The sequence below is a fragment of the Silene latifolia genome, chromosome 8, assembly GCF_048544455.1.
Source record: "Silene latifolia isolate original U9 population chromosome 8, ASM4854445v1, whole genome shotgun sequence".
Taxonomy (NCBI): Eukaryota; Viridiplantae; Streptophyta; class Magnoliopsida; order Caryophyllales; family Caryophyllaceae; genus Silene; species Silene latifolia.
In genome coordinates this window covers 27,562,097-27,582,142 of record NC_133533.1, presented here as the reverse complement: position 1 = coordinate 27,582,142, position 20,046 = coordinate 27,562,097, and the positions used below count along the sequence as shown (strand labels likewise).

Below are 20,046 nucleotides of genomic sequence, written 5' to 3'. Positions count from 1 at the left end.
AGCTCTATCAAGTCTACTATATACTCTATCCACAGGATCCTGTTAATTAGACCATGTGAATAAGGCCCCAGTAGCTTGGATATCCTCCATACAGCATATGGACACACAGTCTTGAAACTGTTGCATCTCCACTTCAGTAGAATTACCTCCTAATCTTTCAACTGGGGACAAAACTGTATTGAAATCCCCAAGCCAAGGCCAAGGAAGACTACAAGATCCAGCAACATTTTTGAGCACATTCCATAAAACTTGCCTCTCAGAAACATCATTGTGTGCATAAATCATAGTCAACAAAAACTCCTTTTTATCAATGAAAGAGGTCACCCTCATATGAATATATTGAGCACCATACTCAAGAAATTGAATAGAGAAACAGTCAGGTTTCTAGAAAACCCAAATCCTCCCCCCTTTATGCCAACTACAATTAGTTGAAATACTCCACCCATCACATAAAGTAGTAGGTCTCTTTAACAAATTACTAGGTTTTATTTTGGTTTCTAATAATCCAAACAAGGCCACACCATTATTTTGCATAAACCATTTAACTATCTTCTGTTTATTCAAATCATTCAATCCCCTAATATTCCAAAATCCCATACTATGCATTTAAAACCAATGAGGGGGGGGGGGGGGATCCTTACCACTCTGACCTACACTCCCCTTTGGTGTAGCCAGTTTGTTCAATGCCTCAATGAAAGTAAAAGGACCTGCACTGCCAGTTCCCCTAGCACCAACAGGCCCACCTTGCTTATTCATTCTCATTATAGTCCTTGCTGGAGTAGATTTGATAGTACGAACCAGAGGAGGAAACACTTCAGGGGTGAATAACTGGTCCTGAGGTTCAGTCACAGGAGGACTGACATGAACCTTCTGAACTAGTCTTCACACCTTCTGAGGTTTCTGTACCTCCTTGACTCTAGGTTTCTGAGTTTTCCTACATTTCTCCTTGACATGCCCCATACCCTTGCACACGCTACAGGTAACAGGCAACCATTCATACTCAACCCTAACATCCACCACTTTCCCAGTTTCATCTAGGAATTTTACTGTATCAGGTAGAGCTTGGTCAACCTGCAACTCAACTATAACCCTAGCCTGACTCAGACGAGTACGATCTTCAGTGGCCTTGTCCTTCTTCACAAATTTACCCACCAGACCTGCAATTTTTGGAAGACAATCCCCCCAAAATTTTAGAGGGATTCCTGCCATTTTAATCCATACAGGCACTACATCCACTTTCGACTTAACCAAATCAGCATCAACACTCCATGGCTTTATAACAATAGGTTTGTTATCAAACATATAGTATCCAGAAGATAACAAAGCCTCCTTACATTCAGCAGAATGTAGACGCACCAAAAAAAATACCATTATCGATAAACGAGACTCTATCAACTTTAAACTCCTTCCAAACTTGATAAACATAATCCTCAATGATCTCCCATGGAGGGTTAGCACCAAGGATATAACAATAAACAGAGTTTTGCCAAAATTCTACCTCTTTATGAATATCAGCCTGTGAAAATTGCAGCATATCCCCAATCTCGGCCTCCTCTGCAATGGGCTCCATGATAGGTATATCCTTGCCACCTTTCCTCATCGACCACCCAAGAGTACCTGGAGCCTCAGGGACATCACCCAAGTTGAGAATCGGAATCCCATTCAACTCTCCCAAAGTTTTAGACTTTCGTGCATCCGCTGAAACAGGACCCTTAGTACTGGGAACCTGGCCCTGCTTCTTAATCTTATCATTAGATGAGATAGAGGAAGAAGCACCAGACTCCTTATTGTTATTCGAAGATTTTTTTGAGTTTTGTAGTTTGTTTTGAGTACTAGATGAAGCTAAAGAAGAGAATTGATTATCGCTAAATGTCATAACCGCCATTGTTGAGTCTGACAGCGGCTCAGAATTTTAGGTCATGAAAATCAGAGAAAATCGCCTTCTCTCTCTATCTCTAAACATTTCTTATTCGGTTTTGCATTTTCAATAAAGGATAATAGCTGTATTTTCTCTTTTAATGAAATGATTTATGGCAAAGCAGTTTCCATGAATGGAATTTACATCTTAGATCAAACTATAGATATATTACACGTGAATAATAAGAAATTAAAGGTTGGTGACAAAGATCAAACCTATCTATGGCATTGTCGAATGGGACACATAAATGAAAAACGTGTAAAGAAACTCGTCGAGAATGGGACTATTCCCGCATTCGATTTTTCTACATATGGCACGTGTGAATCATGTCTCATTGGAAAAATGACTCGAATTTCCTTCAAAGGTGTTGGAATGCGCGCTAGTGACCTATTAGGACTCATACATACTGACGTATGTGGACTTATGTCAATTACCGCTAGAGATGGCTATAGATATTTTATCACTTTCACGGACGATTTGAGTAGATACGGATATGTCTACTTAATGAAGCATCAAAGTGAGTCCTTTGAGAAATTCAAGGAATACCAGAATAAGGTTGAGAACCAATTGGGTAGAAAGGTTAAAGCACTCCGTTCAGATCGGGGTGGCGAATATCTTTCAAATGAGTTTGATCAACACATTAAATATTGTGGAATCGTTTTACAGTTAACTCCACCTAGAACACCTCAATTAAATGGTGTGTCCGAACGGAGAAATCGAACATTACTTGATATGGTTCGATCCATGATGAGTCACATGGTAGTACCTGATTCATTATGGGGTTTTGCTCTTTTGTCAGCTGCTCTTATACTTAACCGAAGTCCGACTAAAGCTGTCGACAAGACTCCATATGAAATGTGGAAGGGAACGGTCCCTAACTTGTCCTTTATTCGGGTTTGGGGCTGCGAGGCTTATGTCAAGTGGAGACACGAGGATAAGCTCGGCCCGCGATCGGTCAAGACATACTTTATTGGTTATCCAAAAGGAATGTTTGGTCATTACTTCTATTCGCCTACCGAACATCGAGTTTTTGTTGCGGCTAGTGCGACGTTCTTAGAGAAAGAATTTCTCGAGAACAAGTCTAGTAATAGAACCTTCGAGCTGTCGGAGATTCAAGAACCAACAACCGAGGAACAGATGGAGAAAGTTGTTCCTTCAACTGATGATACGGTTAATATTCCTCAGGAACCTAGGAGGTCGGGTAGAGTCTCTAATCCTCCGGACAGATACATTGGTATGGTCGAGGAGAGTGACGTTTTGCTCCTAGAGAGTAATGAACCCGCTACCTATAAAGGTGCCATGACCTGTTCCGACTCAAAGCTATGGCTTGAAACCATGAAATCCGAGATGGACTCCATGTATGAGAATGACGTATGGGATCTAGTTGATTTACCTAATAAGGTAAAGCCTCTACAGTGCAAATGGCTTTACAAAATAAAGCGTTCTGTAGACGGGCAACCAGATACCTATAAGGCACGACTAGTGGCAAAAGGTTTCACTCAAGTGCACGGTTTGCATTATGATGAAATTTTTGCACCCGTAGTTATGCTGCGTTCCATTCGGATCATCTTAGCGATTGCCGCTTTTCATGACTATGAAATTTGGCAAATGGATGTGAAAACCGCCTTCTTAAACGGTTATTTGGAGGAGGAGTTGTACATGGTGCAACCCGAAGGTTTCATAGATCCTGAAAATCCTAAGAAAGTGTGCAAGCTTAAGCGTTCCATTTATGGACTAAAGCAAGCTTCTCGGAGTTGGAATCATCGTTTCGACCAGGTGATTAAAGAGTATGGTTTCACTCGATCGGTCGAGGAACCATGCTTATATATCAAGTCGAGTGGGAGTAAGATTGTTTTCTTGATATTGTATGTCGATGACATACTCTTGATTGGGAATGACATTCCTCTCTTATTTTCGGTTAAAGGATGGTTGAAGAACCATTTCCAGATGAAAGATCTGGGTGAGGCACAACGCATATTGGGAATCCGTATCTACCGAGATAGATCACGACGGACGTTATCATTGAGTCAGGAGTCTTATTTGGATAAGATTCTTGAAAAGTTCAGCATGACCAACTCCAAGAAGGGGAACCTTCCAATGACGCCTGGGGATGCGGTTGAGCAAGTCTCGATCACCCACGACGCTGAAGGGATTGAGCGCATGAGTCGTGTTCCTTATGCATCTGCAATAGGATCAATCATGTATGCCATGATATGCACACGTCCAGACGTGGCATATGCATTGAGTATGACGAGTCGGTACCAAAAGAATCCAGGTGAAACACACTGGATAGCTGTTAAAAACATCCTTAAGTACCTACGGAGGACTAAGGATAGGGTATTGACTTATGGAGGAGATACTAAGCTATGCGCAATCGGTTACGTAGATGCTAGATTCCAAACTGATCGAGATGATTCAAAATCTCAGTCCGAGTTCGTCTTCACTCTTAATGGTGCTGCGGTCAGCTAGAAGAGTTCCAAACAGGATGTTGTAGCAGATTCTACCACTGAATCCGAGTACTATGCCGCTTCGGAAGCAGCAAAGGAAGCTATATGGATGCGTCAATTCTTACAAGGACTTACGATAGTTCCTAGTTCGAATGACTCGATCACCATCTATTGTGACAATAGAGGTGCCATCTTCCAGGCTAAGGAGCCTAAGTCTAGCAACAAGTCTAGACATGTACATCGGAAGGCTCACCTGATCCGTGATTACGTGGAGCAAGAGGAGATAGTGATTGACAAGATTGCGTCGGATGACAACATCGCGGATCCTCTCACTAAACCGTTGAATTTTGATAAGCATGCCACGTTATTTCCATGGGAATTAAACGTGTTCCTGAGTTGTAGTAGTTGATTATGGATTCGATACATTATCTTTTTCATATACTATTTATAACTTCATCGTTTTATTTCATATTTTGTTTTTCATGTGGATTGTACTGACAACATTGAACGCCACAAAGTGAACTGAATTACATTATATTTGTTTTGGTCCGTAATCGCCCACATGAGCTGATAACTCTGGCTATTATATTGTGCAATCGATTGATGGTGGGTTCAACGAGCCATAAGTCAAACAGTTGGCTAATCGATCACAGATACGAGTTATAACGATACCTCGTAGGACAAAAAATTGTGACAACGTAATGGAGTCCTAAATGTTTAAAAACATTCGGTGTCAGGTCGTGGATTGGACGTCCATTGTGTTCCTAGAGTCGATTCTTTTGACTATCGACTGTCTCTTGAGATTAAGGCAGTTTTTGGGTGACTTTGGTTTCTTTCTCATGGTCTGTCAGTCAAATCGAGGCTAAGCAGATTTTTTCGGTCATTTCATACTGTGCTTATATCTGCAGGATTCGAGTTGAAGAAAATATCCAACCTTTATCAGGTTTAGTTATTTCTCAGGGCCACTCGAGGAGTTGTAACTGAAATGCATGGCCATGCTCGAATGATGATTCGTTTATCAGTTAAGTTACTCTCTAGTCGGGGAAACCACTATTGATATTGATCACTTGTAAAATACGACCTTTGTGAATACGGATTTTGCAAATTGTTTTACATTGAGTGGAAGAAATTTTAGGATATGAGAATCGGTTATCGCACATACACTTGTGAGAACAAGTGGGAGTTTGTTGGAGCTTGTGTCCTCCACAATTAGTGTGATAACATTTATAAATCTCTTATAGGTTCACAAGGGTATACTTCGTATTTTATCAGTTGATTAACGATTACTTAATAACGGTTGGCTTGCTAGAAAGTTTGACGTTATTATCATACTGATGGCGGTGATCAACTGGTCCCTAAAAGTCACACCTAAAGGATGTGTTTGAGAGATGTGATTGTATGAAAATATAATCACATTGATGCCTGACTAAAAGGTTAGTCCAAGTATTTGACTAAAAGGTTAGTCAATGTGTTGATGAGACGATTATTTAATCTAATTAAATAATATTAGGTAGACAATTAATCACAATTAAGTAAATTGAATATAATATGTTATATTTAATTAATGTATATAATGTTAGCTTGAACGAATTAAGATGTTAATTCGTAATTAAATGTAACCAGTTATATTTAACTAGCTAATTATAAATATGCGATATTTATAGTTAAAGTATATATTATACGATATTGTCATAATAAATTATTACAGACCGGCATTAATGAATCGACTGCAAGCTGTTGTGTGTAGACTTATTAATACGGAATAAAATAAATGACAATTTATAAAAGATACACTTTATATACATTTTGTAATAACTACCAAAATAAGAAGATTTAATCTCCTTATTTGTGGTAGGTGGAAAACTGAAATAAGAAGGATATTCCTCTTATTTTTCGGTTGTATGGGCCGAAAATTAGAAGAGAAAAATCTACTCTAATCACTCCTAATACACGGTTTAAAGGGAGATAGGTAGATTATTTTCTAACCTAATTTTAACCTAGCATTCTCTCATCAAAAGAAAAACACAACAAAACCCTAAATTAATTAGAAAATTTGGGGATCTCATTCTAGCAATTTGAGGGGCATTTCTCGGAGCATCTTGGGTGCAACTAATAGGCGAATATCATTTTGATATTGTTCTTAGGCCATTATTGCTAGGACCGAAGGTTGATTCTTCATCCCTATTCTATTTTGTTTACGTAATTTCATTTATGACTAGTATTCATAAACATAATTTCGTTATAATCCTTATAATCGTAAAGGAAGTATACCGATATTTCCTACAAAACAGACCCATTCTCAAACGCAACACTATTAGCCCAATTGAAAGCATCCTCACGAGTTTCGAAATCTAAAGTCGTCACGAACAACGGGTTGTAATCAATTGAATTCTCGCCAAAACTCTCCCACAAATCCTGTTTCAAGCAATTCGGACAATAGTTAGACAATAAAAACGAAATATAACCTAAATAAATTACGTTAAACGAAAGCAAAACAAGATCAAACGAGTTTACTGTCAGACCACGGATTGAAAGTTGACACTTAACAATTAATCCATGGCTAAACCTAGAGACTTGACAATCGACCATGGCCAAACAATGAGACTCAACGTTCAACCATGGCCAAACAATGAAACTCAACGTTCAACCATGGTCAAACGTTGGGAATCAACGTGACACCATGGCCAAACGTTTGACCTCAACGTTTGGTCCATGCCTGAACGTTGGATCTCAACTTTTGGTCCATGGCTGAACCTTGGGTTGCAGAAATTTCAGTTTACGCAAAAAAACCGAAATGTTTACTACAATTAAGTAAATACTTGAAGTAAATCAACTAACGAATAGATTTAACGATGCACAAAAAAATGAAATTTAACCAAATTATGAAGCGAGTAAGTTGTTTACGTACCGGTGATTCGCGTTCCGTCTTGTTAATTAATCTAGTTAATTATTGTTGTTGGTTTTTTTTAATTTAGTTGATTTTTACTAGAATTTGAGAGAGAATTTTTTAGAGAGAGAAATTAGTGTAAAAGTGCAAAGGACATTATCGTCTTTTGAAATGAAAAAGTCGTCGATAGTTACTAAAATGTGGTCGATGAAAATCAGCCCTCTTCCAAAGTCATGTCTTCTGTTTCCTTCGAAATATTTCGTGGGCTTGCCATGCTCTATTCCTTGGGGTTTTCTAGCTTCATGAGTCCATTTTGAACGTAGCACCATTATTTTGGTCTTTACCATTTAAGGTCTCATACTTTGTATTAGTAACAAAAGCACAACCCATTCTCCGAGTGGAACGGTTTTAAATTTTGGCAAGATGGACTAAATACCATCATATTTATTCGGGATAAAATCCACCGACCCATTACTCAAACAATATTCTCACAAATGTCCACATTTGACTTTGACTCCATTTTAATCAACATAAGACATATTTTTATGTTTACAACACCATCTGCTCCTGAATTCCAAGTAAGATATCAGCGGCCTTATAGTCCATCACACACTGGGCATTTGTAGGAAGTTCTGTAAAACAAAACAAAAAAAATAGGAAAAAAATTAAGAGAAACAAGAACAAAGGGTAGAAACTGTTGATCGTGGACTTGACAGTAAAGTGAAATGCGAGTTGACTGGTGTGTTGAGCTGAGTGATGTAATGGAAATGATTCGACCTATGGATCACAACACCTATTAGCCACAGTTTTGAATTTGTCTGACTCTATAAACAACATTTACACTCACTCCCATAAACAAAAACCATCAAAAGCTTATGAACTCCGCATAAACCTAATTGGAACTCGCAGCACAGAAATTGCCAACAAAAGAAAACTAACTATAGTTCGTATGCCAGTTCAAAGCCTGAGCAGTGAAATCCTCCCAGAAGACCATACGTCCATAACCCTCCCATAAGTATCTGAGCAGTGAAGTCCTAATCACTGGGACGACGAGAAACGTTTAAACCAAATGTGAGGTGAAAACATGTAAAAACAACTCACAATACAAGGAATGAAGGCGATCAAGAAGTATGTATGCCAACTTACGAGTTACGACTACAATATCATAAAAACTTAAAGTAGCTAGACTATGGCTAAAGCCAAGGAAAAATGGAAAATAACCAAAGGATAGAGAGTGGCATAAGGCATCTGACTGAACACATTAAATTACAGAAGCATAACAAAATATTAAAAAAAATTAAACATTAAATAAAGATTCTTACCACCAACATTCAGCAAAAAGAAGATGATCACAAAGACCCAAAGGTACCAGCTGCATCAAACAAATTGAACATTAATCCATGATAAAAGAAAATGGGCAAAAATATGCACAGATACGTATATCCGCCATGGGATTAACTATTAAAAGGAAATCACTTGCCTTATCCCAACAACCTGCCTGAAATCATCTTCTAAAGCTTGAATAATGATGTACTTGTGAGAGTTAAACTTCGGGTTTGACCTGCAATGGCTGAACCAAAAATCGTAATCATCTCAATCACCAACTATTGAATCCTCGGACATTTCAACCAAAACATATAAACCTAAAGTAGAAAAACAATACATCGATATGGGGAAGGCACAAATTCTTAATGAAGCGCATATCATAATGAAACTCGTCCTCAATGTCAAGTAATCTGCTTCTGTCAGTGCACCATAAAATTACTTAAAAATGCATGCTGAAAATGTCAACAAAAAAAATCTGTTAGATGGGTTAAAATCTGACCAAATTAGCCCATGGCTCGTCCATCTCTATACGGCACACAGTGCATCGAAGACAATCCCAATACTAAGAGTCAAAAATTAGACTCGTATCCTTATCAAGAGAAGCCTAGAGAAGAAACGCACTTACCAGCCAAATGAGCATAGTAGAATTTTCACCAACGCCCACAAAGTGCTGTCGAACGAAGTCATGCTCATGAACATGAGTTACTGCTGGCCGTCTTGAAGCTGAATAATTACAGTTGAGAAAAAAGAGTACAAAAGCCGTCTATACAAGTAGAAGAAAATTTGATTGCTATAATGGATATAGTTCCCAAACAATCCATACAGCTTGATCCCAATTCAATAGTCTCTCTAAAAACAAGACACATCTTCTCCTTCAAGACACACCTCAATACTTAATTTTTACGCTTATTCTAAGCCCTCAGCATTTTACATAACGCATCAATAAGGCCTATAAAGATCATCAATATCTTAATGAGAGTTGATCTTCCATAAGACCGTTTAATCTTACAGTAAAGGCTATACATAAGGACATAACATCCTACACCCATTTTGAGCACAAGCAGTGATCACAGCATCCCATGGTTCGACTTCTTTCAGCAGCATTTCATCGAGTAGTTGGCAGGCATAAGAAATTTGATCCAACTTGGTATACGCTGATAACAACGTTGTCTAAGAGTAAATATCAGGATAAACCATTTCAGAAAAGACCAATATAACAGAACCCAAGTCCTCAGATTTGGCATAAAATGAAAGGAAAGCATTCGAGACATGATTTAATGATTTGAGTCTGGTGTATATGGAGTGGAAGTGAAGATGATTGTGAAATGTTGAGCTGGATAATCAAGCCGTACAAATCAACTAACCAATCACACATAAGATCATCATTATCTAATTATCCACGTATAAGAGATGCCATACGAATCAACAGTAACAATAATGTGGAAACCCAAGCAGCAAAATCAAATTTTGGTAAAGTAGATGAACCTTAATCCCAATACACCCCGACACTACTCAAAATAAATGACACTAAATGAGTGCACACCAAAATATAAATCAAAGCACCAAAATAACCTAGCAATTTAAATTGGAATAATAGAATGTTGGGAATTTTGTCACTCAAAACATGCAAAGTTTCACAATGAAGGGGGAAAAAAGACAAACAGGACAATCACCTATTACTGATTTACCAAAAGCAGAGGAACGTCATTTTAGGAATAAGAGCAGCACCCGGACGCACCAAACGACATCAACATAGCACCAAACCTGTAGCTGATGACAGAGGGGAAAGTAGCAGCACCACTCTTATCTCACATATATCTAATCTCCCACACATTTGCAAAAGTATTGCGAATTCAGGTGAATGGAAGAGTGCGTATAAGCCAGACGATTGAAAACCCAATAAAAACAGTTCAACATAAAAGTATAAATGGAAAAAATAAGGGTATAGGGAAACACTTAGTGCGTGAAAGTAACGCAAAATGCATTGTTGGGCATATAAAAATCCTCACTTCAGAACAACTGGATATTTATGCTTCTATATTGAAAGCATAACACAAGTGTACCTAATCACAATATAATCAATCATATAAAAACCAAGCTTATGTCGATAAATTACAGATGCATTGACAAATATAATATCAATCACAATATAATCATTCATAACAACTAATGAACAACGAAAAAAATAAAGCAAATAATTTCACTTTCTGAATTAAACACGAAGAAATCGTACGATAAAGCACGAAATATTTCGCAAATCAGACTATCGATCTCGCCCAATAATCCATTAATAAATGACGTCATCTAATCCCCTGAGAAAAAAACGAAATTATTAATTCGCAATCAAATTAGAAATTAAAAACTTGTGTACATCGTCGACAATGGTGATTATTTTTTTTATTCTGGAACCCTGATGCAAATCAGTAAACCTGATCTTTATTCACAGTAGCACAAACTGAGGTAGGGAATATATTTACACACACATCACGGCAAGAGAAAATAAACTGACAAAAGACAATACCAACCTGGCTACCAAGATGCATAGAAGAAGTTCTTTCACTAATGTATAGGGAGATGATGACGGGTGCGTTATACTGTCCTCATGCTTAGAGCAGCTACTGTCAAACTAACCACAAAAATCAGAACCATGAAACATATTTAGTCGACATAACATACGGGTGATGTAAGAAACCGACTACTGTACAAGATAAACAAAAAAAATAAAAAAGGAGTTCATTAACTACAATTTAAGGGTACAAGAAAGTCAACTCAACTTGCTGAGGAAAATGCATTTTCTCAAGCTACTAAGTGCCGGTTACCATTTCTGAAGAGAAATAAATAAAAAAATAAAATAAAAAAAAAAGAGAGAGAGAAAGTTCATTAACTAATTTAAGCGAACAAGAAAGTCAACTCAATGCATTTTCTCAAGCTACGAGGTGCTGGTTACCATTTCTGAAGAGAAGCCAGTGCAGTTTTCCACAGGCTTTCCTCCTAAGATCAGCCAGTGAAAGCAATAAGTGTTATTTATTCTCGGATTGTTCCCATTTTCTCTATTCTTAGCCACGCTCACTATCTCACAACACTGCATCGTCAACAATGACGGTATACCTAATTAGATTTTGCGATTTATATGTCGATTGGTAGTAGTTGAGGTTAGCAAAGTAGGTGGTCTCTTGTTAAGAGATCAGAGAAGGGAGCAGATGGCATGGGACAATGTGTGGTAAGGGGAGTGTAGAAGACACTTCTTTTCTGTGTGGATAATTATGTGCAACATCAGCACACGCCTACTACCCAACAGGTGCAGAATCGTTTCACTTTAAGAACAGGAGAAGCACCTGATACTAACACTGCGTGCACCACCTCAACCGGAAGACCCTGCACACATGAGACAGTTTATTCTCAAGCTATCTCGCCCTGCCAAAATCTATCACTCATAATATCATGGACAAGCTGGTCAAAATTCACCCACGGACGAGCCAACAACTCTTACCTAGATCAGCCATAACCCTTCAAATTCCAATTTCCAAGCCCCCAAAAATATGCATATAATAACAATAACCCTAAATCAGAGAATCCCCCGTAACCAATGAAAGAAACTCCAGCGGAAAAGAAAATGCGGGCATCACCGAATAACCAATAACCAATGTCGGAAAGTACTCTTACTATGTAAAATTGGACAATAAATAGATATAAAAAAACCAAATATAATATGTATAGGCTTAAATTTGATTTATATCTTGAAAAATTCAATAATATCACAAATTTATTATGCACCGTGCATCTCATGTGAATTATACTAATTTATTATTAAATCTCCAAAGCAACGGAAGTGAGCTTGATTCTAGAACATCTTTTTTCTTGGTAACTATTTTGATGAAATTGTATTTCTTAGCTAGTAAGAAATTTAATTAGGTTGCACGATCTCCGGCTACTCGGCTAGACTATGGTGCCTAGATCGAAGATTATGGTCAGGTAATTTTCACCACAAGGTTATCGTAAACGAAACTTGAGGGCTTTTGGTTTGAGCTATTGGAATGGATTTAATCCATTCTAGTGTTTAGTTGGAGCATTTTTGAATGAGGTTAAATATTTATGGATTCCAACTCCATTCGAACCCCTTAAAATCCCATACCCACCTCTCCACCTAGATTTCTAATTTCATTCAACCCAATATTGTTATTATCTCAATCCATGATTGAACCAAACAACTACAAACAAGTATGGAGTTTTAACTTCATACCTCCATGAAATACATGGAACACTTCTGACAGTTTCAAAAATAAGATAAAATAAATAAAAGTGGTAGAAGAGGCAGTATTTTAACATCGCTATTGAAAGGAAAATAAAATAGTTACGAATACATAATACATATAGCTTATGAAATGAATACTCCACGCGTCCCAATAATTCATTTACCTTTATTAAAATATTCGCAAAAAGAATAAAAAGGGTAAATAGATGACTGAGACGGAGGGACTAGGGAGTATACGCAAAGTGAATGATTCTTCACCGTGGTCCATCATGTGGTTGCACCCCATTGTGTCTAGGAGCAATGATAGCATTAAGCAGCCAAAACCCAACCGACGGCTGTAATGTAGCCTTCATATCATCCAAATATTTAAGGCTTGATATATATTCAATAAATCTAGTGTCATTTTTATAGTACCCATCATAGTGTTCCACATCAAAAGAGCAGGGTGTGACTTCCCAATTGACAAGCCCTATTTCATCTACCGTCCAAGTCAATCGAAATCTATCAAGTTCACGTTCCTCTCCGTAAGGCTTATCACGCTCCCTTTGACAATTATTAAAGTAAACCTCTTCCAATTGCGGACAAAAATTGTACAATGTTGTTATTCCGCTCGGTTGAATGATTCCGAGCTCCAACTCCAGTTTTTTTAGCCCAGGCAAGCTCTTACCAATTAGCACTGCACTTCTTTGATCTAATCTAAAACGATCTTTATGTATATGAAGTGACTCGATTTTCTTACAGTTTGCGCCAATTCCCTTTATGAATTCTGCAAAGGAATCATCTTCAATAGGCCCTAGGTGTATTCTTCCCAAATGTTTCCAGCATTCTAGAGCTTTAATGAAGCCTGTCACAGTAATCTTTGAAGGGCACAATAATAGTAAATGTCGAACACAAGGAGTTCTGCATAATGAAAAACCAAACAACTAAATTTTCACATGCAGTAACAAATTAAGAGAGAGAGAGAGAGAGAGAGAGAGAGAGAGAGAGAGAGAGAGAGAGATACCTCTCTGCAACGTACAAAAGATGACTATCAGAAATTTCCAGATCAGAAGGCAAGATAACGGTCGTTAAAGAGACCCTCCAACTTTGAAGGGAGGTCCGGGAAGAAATTTCATCCCCCAAAATACTTCTAAGCTTTCTCCTCAAAGTCACATCCATGTTATGTTTTTCATGGGAATCTAACTTCCCGAAGAACCCAGGCGCACGATTTGGCTTTGGCTGTGGAAGACACCATTCCTCCACATTCGACATTTTGACCATGCCAAATCCTGCACCCGTGGCACTCATGTCAACAACCTGGTGGCTCCAAAACATCAAGTCCCAGCATGTTGCTTCCCATGATTGACACACCGACGACACACTTGTAAATAAGTCCACGCTAGGTACACGACAGAATATTTCTCTTAGAATATTCGGATCCATATTCTCCCACTTGTCACTAACTAAGCCCGATTCTCTCGATTCTTCCAAAACCTCGTTCCCTCTCCTCTTCTTACACTTATGAGTAAGTCCAGTATCATGCTTCTGCAGACCAGCATCATTGTGACGCTGCAAGTGGAAGGTAACATCGAAAACACATTAAAATTACTTTGCTAGAACAAAATCACAGCCCTAAACTTTACGTACAACACTCATAAGAAAAAATGTTCCTCAACCCACATGCAAAAACGTTCATTAGTACAAAGCATATACTTGAATAATTTAGGTAAACGCTTGCAACTCTCATAATTTTTGGCACAAGTTGCATGCTTAACGAAATGTTAATTGATGAACATGGCTCGGAATCCAAACAACTAAATCCCATGATAACAAATAAACCAATGATCGGATCTTTTAAGAATTTGTAAATTTTGCACTAAGTACATAATTTAATCAAATGAGAGAAAAGGATTATGTATGCGAAGAATTATGATCATTTTTGACGTCACTTCCAGGCTATGTTACTCCGACACTTCACTTAGTTGTCGTATCACGTATCCGAACGTATCATGTCCGATACGACAAGACACTTCGACACTTCATTTTAGACCGAAAAAATTGAAAACTTCGAACACGATAGAAATATCGGATACTCCGACACCGTGTGGTATCTGCTACTTGCGGAGCGAGTCGAGTAACAAGCTTTCAGCCTACTGAACCAAAACGGGGGAAAAGGATTAACCCAATATTAAGAACTATTTCCCTTTATAGTGGAAAACAGAAGAGTTCCCACACAACTCCTAACTGGCAAAGCCAAAGCCGTTTGTCATGCCCATTAGTGCCATTGCCCACGGGGCATTCAGCCTCGTCTGTCCTAGCCATTACATTTTAAATGATGGGGTTAGCTTAGGCGATTGGATCAAGTCTAGCCCAGTGGAAAGGAACACCATAATTTTATTAAATAGAAAAGGAAGAAACCCTCAAAAACAAATTCATTCTGAATACAGGAAATCTACAATTCTGGTTCTCCAAAGCCATAGCTGGAAACCTGGAACAAATATTGTGAACTCTGCAAATGCAAAATTATGAAGTTACCTTTGTTTAATCATAATTTGCGTACTATAAATATTCATTGTCTATGCAGCAAGAGATTCATTCATTCATGATCAGCAACATTTCCCATAATAGTTATTCTCATCCGTCAGACACTTGCCAAAATGACCTTTTATCATGTACCAAAATGATAGATCTCTGAGTAGAAAGGCCTTTACTTCATATGCAGGTTCTAACCACACCTTGTCCCCCCTCCCTTTCCGAGATCCTTACCAATACTCGTCCCACCAAGAATCCATACCATCACTCACTTTATGCACTCATGTCTATAAAGTCTTATCAACAGCCCTTGCAGCTCATCATGGACCCTCGTGTCCTCTGTCACCAACTAGGCATCTCGTCACGAACCCTCACGAGTCATATCATTATTGACATTAGTACATCGGGATCATATAACTCATATGAAAGGCAATGAGAACATGAAAAACACTCGGTATGTTATTACATTCAGGTGGCCTTGTACTGATGAGTTGCAACTTGGAGGAAACTCATACTCCAAATCAACTGTTTGTAGCATAAATTAAGCATTTGACAGTTTCATTTTTAAATAGTACTCCATCGTCCGTACTATCTTCAGATATCAGGTAAATATTTGGGAAATCAGATCTCAACCATACAGAAAATGTATTAAATCAGGACTTTCCATCTTGTTGTCCAACTTTAAACGACTAGGGTCCCAATTTTACTTTCAATCTGGAGTTGTTTTGTTGGTGAGCTTAAAACTCAAAGCAGCACAACAAATCCTAAAATTCACGATTAACATCTAATATGTTAATACAGTTGTACCACGGACATTTTGGCAATAATTTTGGCAATCTTGATTGGAGCGGGGTGCTTAATAAATAGGAAATTTTTAAGTTCATCTACTTGCATCTTCAATGCTTAATATAACAACGCCTTAAACTAACAAACAACAAAGTCTGTTTCAAATAAGAACACTACATTTAGAAGAAGGTATCAGACGACTACAAGTGAAAGAAATATTCAGAAGCAAAAGTATAAAATATATTTAATACATAGTTTTAGAAAAGTTATATCATACCTTCAAAACTGGAACTTTTAGTTTGTCGAGGTTTTGATGTAGTAGGGGACTAGACATCATGGGTAATTGGCATTCATAAATATATGCGACACGTTTGTAACAAAGATAGTAAAACTAAATTAATGTAGAAGTTCCTTCTAGGATTTTTTGCCGTCCATCCTGACAATTGAAAGACATATATTAGATGATAGATCACTCTTGAAAAAACAAATTGAGGGATGAAGCCTTGTGATAAAAGCATGAGAAATCCAAAACCAAACAGTTAACTCCTTCACTTATTCTCGCATGCATGTTTTAAATTGTTTATATGAGTGGTTGGACATGCAAAATTAGTTACGCATTACCAAACATAGGGTAGTTATTGCTTTGGTATGATAATTTGGGAGGGAAGGGGAAGGGGATGGAGGAGAGGAAAAGGGAGAGACGAGGTGGAATGGAAAAACAGTGTTTTCCTTACAAAAATAAAATCCTTCCTAAAGTTGGGCGAAATTGTATCTTCCTCCTCACTCCCCAACCATTCCTTTCCCTCCAAACTCCTCCATGTAAACAGGGCCGTAATAAGATAAAAGATGCCACCTTTGACATGAAAATCAAGGTTTAAATCCCAAACGTAGAAAGTAAACACAAAACAAAATTTATCACGAAAGCGCGGTCAGCTAATTCGCCAACTACTACTTGATCTATATTTGAGACAGTGCAAATAAGTTTGACTCAATTTGATGGAAGATATGATCTTAATTCGACGAAAGACACCATCTTTGACATAAAAAAGCAAAGTTTAGTTCCCAAACCTAGAAAGTAAACACAAAACAGATTCAATTACAACCACAACTAGCAATCGCAAGCAATTCCACCTCAATTAAACGAAAGATACAACTTTAACATATGGAGTAGTAATTATTAGCGTAGTGAGAGTTGTAATCTAAATCATACAGAGTATAAAAAGATGTCAGATTTCCGCCTATAATTCAATTTCTAGCGCTTGAAAAAGGAAGTAAATAGGCAATATAAAATAGCTTGATAACACTTTAAATAGCTTTATACGTAAATACACTTGATTTAAAGCAAATAATTGTACCTCAATTTAATGAAAGATAGAACCTTTATCAATCTTCATGACCAATATAACCTTGATTAGAAGAAAGAGACCGTCTTTCCTATAAATACAATGCAAATTTGGGAAAGTTTCCTATAATCAAACTAATATATAAATAATTTAAGGAATCAATCACACCAACCAAAGATTAAAATAAATTCAATCAATTGAATTATAATCTGAACATAGAGAGGTAGGTAGAATAAGAATAAACAAGGAAATACCAGGTCTGTCTTGATATGCTGCTTCTGGCGAGTGGCGATTCACAGCTTGATTTCTTCAGTTTTTGGGTTCGATTTATTCTGGGAATTTTATGGTATTTTGAGTTTTCACAAACGGTTTGATGGGACGGTTTCTTAGAATAAGATCAGCCCGTTAACTAGAAGTTATATAAAAACAAAATTAAATAATTTCAAAAACTTAAATCAATATCAATCAATTAATCAATATATCAATCAATATATATATATATATATATATATATATTATATATATATATATATATATATATATATAGAGAGAGAGAGAGATTGAATCGTGTGACCCTTTCTTAGGGTGAGGTAGAATATACCCATTCTAAATCGTTAGATTTAAAATTAAAGACGCACAAGATGTTGACACGTGTCCCCATAATAATTCCTAACTATCGCACCTTTCCTCTCAAACAAAATCATTTACTCACCCTCACTTTCTCTCTCTTAATCTCGTCTTCGTCAACTCTCCGTTTTCGCCATTATTCTTCCGAGCTCCGTCTTCGCCATTCACTCAAATTTCGACGCCATTTTCTCGCTGAGCTTCCTTCCGCCATTATCACTAAGCTTTTGACCTCCATTAACATCCGTGTTAGGTAATTTCAATCACTCATTTCGATTCATCCCGATTTTATTCCTCATTATTCACAAAAATTTCGATCAACTTATTTACTTTGTTAAATTCTCTATCAACTATTACAATTACTGATTTTCTTTCCTTTTTATGCAGGTTTTGATCGATTTGAGAGGAAATCTTCGTTCATTCCGTCTTTTTCGATTAATCTCGTCTTCGCCATTATCACTGACCTTTCATTCCGTATTTTTCACACTAACTTTCAATCGACTTAATTAATTGGTAAAATTCAAGCTCAACTAGTTTAATTACTTATTAATTTGTTTTTGTGCAGGTTTTAATCGTTTATTGATCTCAAGTGTGCACAATAGGAATGCATACAGTTAATTGAAGATGATTTCTCCGCTTCTTCGTAAGATCCTTCCCCTTTCTTACTTATTTACTACATCGATTTCAGTTTTTGGTTTGTTAATCTGTTACGTTTTGGTGTAAATCTTATTAAATCATTTTAATTGCTGAGTTTTGATATTGTTTTAATGTTTCTCTTCACTTCACTTAAGTTAGTTTTAGCAGCTTATTGTAAAACTATATTCAAACTTTGTTTTCCTATTTTTGTGAATCTTATATCTTATTTTGTGAAGCTGGGATATGAATTTGTGAAACTAGAATCTGCTACTGTAAACCTTGGACTGAATCCTTGCTCTTGTATCTGATTTGCTAAATCTTATGTAGTTAGTTAATTACCGAGTTTTGCTCTTGTTTTACTATTCTCCCTCACTCGACTTCATCGATTTTCTTTAAGTTTTCTTCGCATTCCTACTCTGCTCGATTATGCTCGTAGTTTATGTTTCATTGTTATTGTTCACTGTTAGTTTTGATCATTATATTAGTTAGGCCACTAGTGGTCTTGCAATCTCTCTCTTTTTCATGTGAAATATTTGTGAAACTTGGTCATAAATGGTTGAGATCCCCTATTTTGCTCTTTTTCTTATTTCGTGAATCATAGAGCTTATTTTGTGAATCCTAAAATTTATATTCTTATCTCTTTTTTCCCCCTGATTCCAGTATGCTAATCTCTCGCTGTCTGTTTTTAATTTTTCCATTGTGTATCTTTGTCACACTAAAGAGTTTGATCTCGATTATACGAATCCAACTTGTTTGCTTAGTATAATTTTCGGTTTCTCTACCGTGCTCTCATTAAGCTAAAGTTCCGATCGCTAATGATATTTGATTTTCCAGGCTTTTTGATAACAATAATTTCACCGGGATGATTCCGTCAACATTGGGTCTTGTCCAGGACTGCAGGCGTGTGAGTATCACTTAATCCAGGTTTTGATTTAGTTCTTAGTTTCATGTCGCTTACCTTTTTTTTTCCCGCACTAGTCGTCTTGACAGAATAAACCGGGAGGGCATATTCCATCCAACCTCAAGGATCTTACGATGTCAATGAGTCAGTAAGCAAAGTACTATCTATAAGTTGCTTGAGCTTTAGTAATCTCTAATTGAGTACACATTTGAATCCACGATGTGTCTTATGTGAGACAGTTTTATAATAATATTGTCGTGTCATTATCCCGACACTTTGATCGCATATGAGAATTGGCCAGGTTAGTTTTTTTTGTGAGTTCTTGGTGTTAAAGCGTATATGGGTGTGGTATATGAAATGGTTGATCTCACATTATATTAACACGAGATCCATCTTTCAAGAGAAAAATTGTTTT

General features: G+C 37.1%; 1 protein-coding gene across 10 annotated transcripts; it reads right to left on the bottom strand.

The window, feature by feature from the left end:
* Positions 1–7,665: 7,665 nt before the first annotated feature.
* Positions 7,666–17,895, bottom strand: LOC141596645 (F-box/LRR-repeat protein At3g48880-like). 10 transcript variants are annotated; one of them, XR_012522532.1, is made up of 9 exons: positions 17,725–17,875; positions 17,483–17,561; positions 16,405–16,563; positions 13,834–14,378; positions 11,104–11,204; positions 8,916–10,890; positions 8,733–8,822; positions 8,575–8,624; positions 7,666–7,884 (listed from the first exon to the last, which is right to left on the bottom strand). XR_012522532.1 is itself a non-coding variant. In XM_074416854.1 (9 exons), exons 5-9 carry the CDS (start codon positions 11,664–11,666, stop codon positions 7,802–7,804), a joined length of 465 nt encoding a protein of 154 aa, XP_074272955.1. In that variant the 5' UTR covers positions 11,667–13,730; positions 13,834–14,378; positions 16,405–16,563; positions 17,483–17,561; positions 17,725–17,895; the 3' UTR covers positions 7,666–7,801. The 10 variants fall into 10 exon arrangements, 6 of the variants coding, with proteins under 6 accessions (XP_074272955.1, XP_074272950.1, XP_074272949.1 ...); XR_012522533.1 differs by having other exon boundaries at positions 8,916–9,748; XR_012522534.1 differs by having other exon boundaries at positions 8,916–9,732.
* Between the last annotated feature and the right edge of the window lie 2,151 nt (positions 17,896–20,046).